Source organism: Lygodium microphyllum, chromosome 22, assembly GCF_053477565.2.
Source record: "Lygodium microphyllum isolate KBCC chromosome 22, Lygodium_microphyllum_v1.1.10, whole genome shotgun sequence".
NCBI lineage: Eukaryota > Viridiplantae > Streptophyta > Polypodiopsida > Schizaeales > Lygodiaceae > Lygodium > Lygodium microphyllum.
In genome coordinates this window covers 41569431-41577692 of record NC_141156.1, presented here as the reverse complement: position 1 = coordinate 41577692, position 8262 = coordinate 41569431, and the positions used below count along the sequence as shown (strand labels likewise).

Below are 8262 nucleotides of genomic sequence, written 5' to 3'. Positions count from 1 at the left end.
TGCCCATATTTTTCCATGAATACATATTTAAAAATCAAAAAGTAGCTAGCAAATATTAAAAAAGTTACGAATTTACTAATTTTGCACTTCAATTATTACACATAGAAAATCAATTGTCAAGCCCACTGAATACATATATTTAAACAATGCTTGACAAGAAATGTATATATTTTTGAAATTATTATTATTATTATTATCATTATTGCTATTATTATTATATAAGAAAACAGAAGTTCTAATCTAACTTCAATCTTAGCCTATTAGTCTACTCTACCACCCTAGCCTACAATCCTTTCTTAGGTTAGTTACCTCCCAATTTGGCCTTTTTACTCTATGTCTCATGAGGCATTTTCCATCACACATATCATGGAAATTTACAATTAAATTTTACTTTTTTAATAATAATTTGAGGTCTAGGCTCACTTCCATGCAAATTGTAATATAACTAAGAGTTGGGCTCCTATTTCTTAATATTGTTGGTGACAAAAGAAATAATGAAGGCAATATTATTGCACGTTAGCAAGGAACACTTACCTACATGTATTGTAAGATGTGCTAGAGAGAGAGAGAGAGAGAGAGAGAGAGGTCCAATGCATTATGGTCCATTGTGTAGTATCATATTGCACTCTAATCTCTTGGTTGTTTACTTTTGTGAAATGCTAGTTTTAAGATATTCCTCCTCCATGATTTAGCTAGCTTTGGTCTAGTTGGAGTTGATGGCAAGACTAACAATGTCTGAAGTTGGTTGTCAACGGTGGATGAGCGCACTTTTGTACGAGTTGAAAGTCTTTTGTTTTGGTTGCAAGAAGTTGATGAGCTAGCGTCTATCGAGAGACCTTGTTGGGTGCAAGTTGTAGTAGGTAGTAGCACTTGTTGCTTGATTTGATCTTGTATTGATATATCATTACTACTAGCACTTTTTGTCTTATTACTGTTGGTTCTTGAAAAGAGGTTAGATGAAAGCTTTCTTTCACTACCAAATGCATTATTCCTAGAACTAGTTGGGGATACAATTATGTTTGGCTTGGAATATCGATGACATGTTGTTGGTGTGCTACTTGTATTGGTGCCATTTGTTGGTGGTGTAATAATTGTAGATTTTGTTGAGCATTCATGGCTACTATAACTTGTAGCAGGAGGGTAAAAAATCATTGAGCCATTCAATGATCTTCGAGGTCTCCTCCACTTACTGGATGCTGGCATGGATGATGCCCTCTTTTTGTTCTTTTCTATCTTAGAATTAGTAGTGTCGCTATCTTGCAATACTACTTTGTCTCTTGCAAAAAGAGTTTGAGTTGGATCACTCGTTGCTAATGCACTTGATTCTAGATGTTTACCTTCTTCACTCTTACCATTGATGCCAATGCAATTTAGATCTTGCAACTCTCCAATGCTAATACCAGTTGTTGGAGGTTGAACTCCCTTAATGGAGTGGGTGGAATCATCACAATCAAGAGTAAGCATGGAAGTCCTTGTACACACTTGTTCCTTTCCAATTGCTTGCAAGTCACTTGTCAAGGTTTTGCCTTTTGGAGGAGAATCAGCTTCATGATTTTTTCTATCAGAAGACGACATGAGAGTCCAGCTTGTTGCTGTTGTGCTACGAATGTTGCTACGATGATCAACTGCTATTCCATCCTCCGCGAATTGTTCACCCACAATTGTGACGGCAATAAGAAGTTCTCCACTGTCAGCGTCTTGTAGCTTGCACACCTCTTCAAATCGTTTGCCACCTCGATAGCGGCATAGGTCGAGTTCACAAAATCCCTTCAATACGTCAGGAATGCCTGTTAGAGCTCATGGCATGTGCAGATGATCTCGGTCTTATCATTAACGTCGAAAACGATAATATGAGAAGAAGCATACGACACTGGTCCGAGCGTGAGTAATTTTGAATAGAGAGGCGGCGATCTGGTTGGTGGAATTACCACGTACAAGTTCATCGTCCACTATGAGATCTCGATCACGGCAACGTAGTAGGACCTTACTGTGTTCTCCGGAGCTTCTTACAATACTCGGATCTTCAAGGTCTATTCTAAAGCACTCCTAATATGAGGTTATCGATTTGGAAAAGTTAGTTCCATGTTGTCGTTTGCTGGCTCTCTAAGTGGCGTGGCTTGTAGCAAATCCTGTCCGGTAACATGCTTACCTGCCATGATGGATTGAGTGTTTGCTTTCGTGTCTTTGTTTTGAATCTACACTTTTGGTAGGTGATGATAACGTATGGATCAGAAAAGCCTACCGAGAGGAGAACGTACCAAACAACAAATAATCCATGAGATCAAGAGAAGGAACCCTTCAACTCGTACAGGGGATCTATAAAGCATGGAAGCCAATTCACCTGTGCTATCCTTAGCCATCAAGTTTCTTCCTTCTAAAATCTCCAAGATGATATAACATCCTACGAACACAAAAATTAATCATGCAAACACTTGTTCTATGTTTTGTTCCTTTGACTTTGGCAACTTGTTTGAATTGTTATTAACATAAGGATTGGTAAGAAATCAACGTATGTTGCAAAAAAACAATAATCATGAGCATGAGACTTACTTCTTGATTGAGTTCCACTTGTGTATGTGGGACTGAGCCCATAATCTGTACCCCAAAGTTGGACAAAATCAAAGCTCCATTCATTTGGTTCCACAATGCCACATGTTTGAATAGCTGTGTGTATAGCATTGCTCTGCAGTTGCACAAGTAGGCATAATAGGTTGCTAATTATGGAAATTATGGTTATAGCACCTTATAATCCTACCACGCATGACGTTGTTGTTGATGAATGATGACATCAAATACTAGTATAGCATGTTTTGATTACTTACCACCCATGAAGCAATGAGAGGTAGGTCTGTGATAGCTAGTATGTTGGAGGAGAGAGGTCTCACGCTTAGGCCTAGGCTAGGAACCTTGGTGAAAGCCATAGATAACTGTGATATGTAAGGGTAATAGGGCACAAACTTGAATCCAAGATTTATCTTGCCTTCAATCCGGAGGTTATCACAAAAGAGCTTTGTAGTGAAGTAACTACTCATGGGCACTAAGAGCTCTATCCCCATGTCATCTCCTGGGAACCGATATAACATAGATGTTAACATATTTAAGAAGTTATGTGTCCCAAAAGCATAGAGATAACTTGTTTCAAGTTATTAATGAAAAAAAAAACCTTAAAGTATTATATCATAATACATTTCATAACCAAAAAAGTAAAAAAGCGCTAATGGTGAGTGGTTTACTTAGCAATGAAAAAAATGTAATAATTATTAGGATCGGTCCCTTCATGCTACTGCAAACAAGGTCCCCCAAGTTGTTACATGACAACTTTATGTAATTGCATGAAGTTGCTAGGCAACAGTTATTCGCTTCACAAACAATATATCATTGCAAGTGGGAAACTTTTCTTGATAATTTAGAGCTAAGGGTCAAAATGGGCATCTCCTCTGATAAGGTCATGCTCTTGTCCTCCAATGTGTGGCCCACTACTTTCCCCTCTCAATACTAGGGGTAGTAGTAGTTGTAGTAATAGTAGCAGTAGAAACTATAGCCATAAAACTAGTATTGTAAATATAATATTAATAGAGAGAGGGGGGGAGCATTTTAGTTTGAAGACATTCAAAGTGGGTCTCAAGACCATGGCATGAAATGTCTTAATGTGAGTTGGTGAGAGGTACATCCCAACTACACATACACACATATGCACACACATAGTACATACACATACATGAATAAAGACTTATCAATAAGTGCATTTAGAACACATATACTAAGTGCATATTTAACACATGGAGAAAAGCCTCCAAAATATCTATTTACATAAAGGGTATTATGATAGATTATACATCAACAATAGGATTGAATATGCTAAGCTTGTTCAAGGTAGCATATCAAACATGTTGACGGATGTATCTATCATAGGTATTGCACACAAAAAACCATGCTATACACTTCCATCAAAAGAAAGATGAAGAAGATATTGAAAAACCTATCACAATCCACAAACACGTATCTTTTGGACCTACTTATACTAATTTTCAATAGAAACAGGTACATCAAAAGTGGAAACAACATTTTTCAATGGTTAACATCAATGCTTAAGCAGTAATTTGGTTCATTTGTTGAAATTATGAAATGTAAGTTTGCACCATTATGGTTCTATACCTAATTCAATATTGGTCCATGCTACCTTGTAAAGGATGGTTTAAGTGAAGTGATGTTGTCGTGCCATAGCACAGTAACCTCACTTTACTCATAATGAAATACTAGCCACTAAGGAAGCGATCACATGAAGCAATTGACCTAATATAGTGGCCCTACAATCCTTGCAACATGCTATCTTTCTTCCACATTGTGCATTAAAAGTGTTCCACTTAGTGTAAAAAAGAGAGATTTGAACTTGGGCCAGCGAGTTAATAAAATAAATGGCTTACCACTAGGGTAGTTGCTTGATTGCAAAAGAGAGAAAAAGAGAGAGAGGGAAATAGGCAAGACATAGGGAGCGAGACCAAGGCAGTTAGGGCATTTTATATATGTATACCACAGATCCTTTATATAAGTATATAGGTAGAGGATAGATGATCACTATCTGGACTCGAGTTTTAGGAGATGTGTCCTTATCTTTGTCGTAATATTAGGAAATCATACTAGGAGTAGGGTTGGCAAGGGTCATGAAAGGTTTAATGGTGCTTTGTGGGATAGATAGCAAAGACGGCGAACCTGCGATGAAAGAGAAGTCCAGCTCAAGGGCCGCGGTGGAAGGTCCTTTGGGGTGCTGGAGGAGCTTGCAGGAGCGGACCAGGGGAGGGGAGCTCCCAAACCGGATGCGCTCCAGGACCATGGGGCGGCGCTTGGCCCTAGCTGACGAAGAAGGAGAAGACGAGGATGACGTGTCGGCCAGGTACTCGCTAAGGCGGGCGTGGGCCACCTTGCACAAGTAGCCGGCCTCCAGGGCGGGCCAACTGGAGCGCAGCAGCGCGTTGAGCCACGCGGCGCCCGCCAATTCCTCACGATCGTGATCCTGACTATGGCCCACGTCATGATCGATACTGTTACCTGGATCCTTCCTAGACTTGCTTTGCTGCTGATGATCGAATTTGTGAGAACAGGATTTACAGTCATGCGCTGAATTATATGCAGAGGCCGCGTATTCTCGATCCTCACCGCCGCCAGCAGTGTTATAATCACGATGAGCGCTCTGCATGCAACAGCTGGCGGCCTGCCATACCTCCTCCTCTGCCCTCCTCCTCATCATCGCCCGTATACGCACGTGCTGCTCCGCCTCCACCATATACAGATACACCAGCCCTCCCCCTATCACCGCCCCTGCGTGTACCGGGCCCATGTTCATCAGATAACCGCACGCCCATACCACCAACATCACCAGCAGCACGTGCGGGAACAATGTCCAGTGCTTGATCATCCTTCTCAGCATCGCGCCTGCCGGCCCCCTCCTGCATTTCCTCCAATATTGTTATTGTTGTTGCGGATTGACGCGGTAGTATGATTGGTATATCGGCTCGTAACATGACATGATGATCCCCCCGTCATGGTATCGACGTAGTCTCCGTCATTATGACATTAAGACCACACAATTACTGTTGTGACATCCACGCACGTCCGCCTTCTCTTGCGCTTCTTTGCGTCGGCAGCCTGATTATGATGTTTTGTGGCCGCTTCCGCGTTCTTTGGGAAGCTGTACGCACTTTAACGTGCACGGCGACCTTTCGACCTGGTGCGATGATTGGGGCACGTGGATTCTGGAGAACCATTTCACAAACGGACATTTGTAGTCGAAGGGACAGTTGGCACTAATGGCAACTGCCCTTCGTCACTTAGGTGCCGAACCTGTCATTTATTAACGTGCTTTTAAAGTCTCTTGGGTCCATGTTGTATCTCTATCTCTAATCTCTAATCTTTAATCTCTACCTCTACTCTCTTCTCTAATCTCTAATTCTTATAATCTCTAACTAACACTAGGTTTGTGAAAAAAGCAAAGTTGTGCTACCTCATGACAACTTCACTTTCCTCAATTCTTCCCCACACATTGTATTTCACTTTCCTCATCTTTCTCTTCTATGTGCCTCTCTCTCTCTCTCTCTCTCTCTCTCTCTCTCTCTCTCTCTCTCTCTCTCTCTCCCCAAATTCTTCTCCCATCTATTTTTTTCCTCTCGCTCTATCTCTCCCCCTAAATTTTTTCCTCTCCCTTTTCCACAATTTTTCCTCTCTCTCTCTCTCTCTCTCTCTCTCTCTCAACTTAATTCTTTCTTACTCTCTGTCTCCAAAAAAAAAATCCTCTCTCTATCTCTCCCACCCAATTGTATCCTCCCCCCTCTCTCTCTCTCTCAATTGTTATTATTCTTCTACATCTCTCTCCCTCTCTCTCTCTCTCAATTGTTATTATTCTTCTACATCTCTCTCCCCCACTCTCTCTAAATAAATTTAGGGACAAGGAGCTTTAGAACAATGCTTGTATAGGAAAAGTTGTGGAAGATAGGAAATTTTTAAATCTTTCCTACCTGGGCACCTATGCATTCCCTAAGTACATCTAGGGAATTGCATTTGTTAAATGTCATAGAAGGAAATCCAATTGATCCGTATATGGATTCCCTCCATATGGCTAGGGAATTTCATCCCCCACACCTTAGTCTAGGGAATTATAGGTCATATAACTAGGGAATTCCATTCTCTATCTAACATACTAGAGAATTAAATGTAACACAACTAGGCAATTCCATTCCCAACCCTTGTACTAGGAAATTACAAATTATTCCCCACCCTCGTATTAGGGAAATGGTCACTATACAAATTATTATTTAAATCAAATAGTCACTCAATCCCATGTTAGTTACATGTGTATACTTATTTGTATTATGCCCATTCAGTAAAACATTACTTCTAACCCTTTTCTATGAACATTCACAAAATTCTTCTCCTTAGCCCTCTAAGAGCACCCTCTCTACCGTATTTCAAAATAACCTTAAGGAAACTAGCTATGATTTTCACCATGGCTTTGTCATGTAGTTAGCCGACTAGATGTTAGAGGTCAAACTATTTTTTACTAGGCAATGTCCTAAAATAAGTTATCAACTTACTAAGTCTACCCCCATACGAAACTTCAACAAAACTAGCCTCAAAATAAGCATATCAAACTTACAAAGAGTTGTGGTATTCCATGTTGCTAAGGATATACTTTTGCATTTGCTTTTATAAGTATGTTATCCTTACTCTGATTAACTCGAATTATGTCACCATCACGCCTAGATGAAGGCACATGTGTTACTATTCATTTTCCTTGAAGTTAGGGAGTACCAATAATTAAATACCAAAAATTTACCCAAAGCAAAGAGAGTGAAAGACCATAGCCTAGAAATAACTAAGTGAACAAAATCCAAATAGATTCTAGCTAATATCAATAAGAATAGAAGCCATGAGATAGGAATAATAAAGAATGATTAAAAGTAAACACACATTGCCATTAACCTTCATGCCTCTATATAGGCTTTGGTACACATCCAAATGAGTCCATATAGCCCACCTTAATCAACTCTACTTGCCGTCCTATTATAAGGCCTCTGCTCATAAATACTCCCCATCTCTTGATGTGACTAGGCTTGTATACATCAAAACTATTTCATTGTGATTAACAATGCTTTAAGCTAATGTTAAAACATAAATACACAAATATATTCTAATTAATCTTCCCTTTCATTTTTAACACCCCCTCAAGGGTAGATTCTGCTCGTTGATCACAATTACCTAAGTGTTTTCTTCCTAAATCCATCCTATTAGTTGCAAACTTAAATGTGTGACTTATTGGAAGCTTATTGGTTTCTCTAAGATCTCAATAAATGGTTGACATTACACTAGTTCATAATTGTTGACAAGGTGAAAGCATATTACTATAAAGATGAATCTTCTTCTTCCATTAAGTTAGCCTAATTGTCTTTGGTGGAGTTCTTGGTATAATGACCAACCAATCCTCTTGCATATTTTAGAATGAAGTTTATTTTTGTGAAAACTACAACATCATCATATGTAGCCTTGCTATATAATGATTACAAGTGATGTTTTCTTTTTGTCATTGGAAGATTATCATTATTGAGAGTGTAAATTTGCATCCTTTGATGGTGGTGTAGTTACAGTACCTTCGGGCCAGGACACAATGATCTAATATGACTTCTTCGATATCTCTTAAATTATATGAGGTTAAATCATCCTCATATGGAAGACTTACTATGAACATAGCAATGACATATTTTTCAGGAACAA

The 8262-nt window shown here is 39.4% G+C and overlaps 1 protein-coding gene across 4 annotated transcripts; it reads right to left on the bottom strand.

Moving 5' to 3' along the window:
- Nucleotides 1–591: 591 nt before the first annotated feature.
- Nucleotides 592–5668, bottom strand: LOC148017071 (C2 domain-containing protein At1g53590-like). Of its 4 annotated transcripts, none has more exons than XM_087662844.1 (7): nt 4711–5668; nt 2823–3064; nt 2551–2683; nt 2342–2401; nt 2150–2238; nt 1936–2046; nt 592–1767 (listed from the first exon to the last, which is right to left on the bottom strand). In XM_087662844.1, exons 1-7 carry the CDS (start codon nt 5423–5425, stop codon nt 628–630), a joined length of 2490 nt encoding a protein of 829 aa, XP_087518970.1. In that variant the 5' UTR covers nt 5426–5668; the 3' UTR covers nt 592–627. The 4 variants fall into 4 exon arrangements, 3 of the variants coding, with proteins under 3 accessions (XP_087518970.1, XP_087518971.1, XP_087518972.1); XM_087662846.1 differs by having other exon boundaries at nt 1625–1767; nt 1929–2046; XM_087662845.1 differs by lacking the exon at nt 2823–3064 and having other exon boundaries at nt 4711–5256.
- Nucleotides 5669–8262: the final 2594 nt, after the last annotated feature.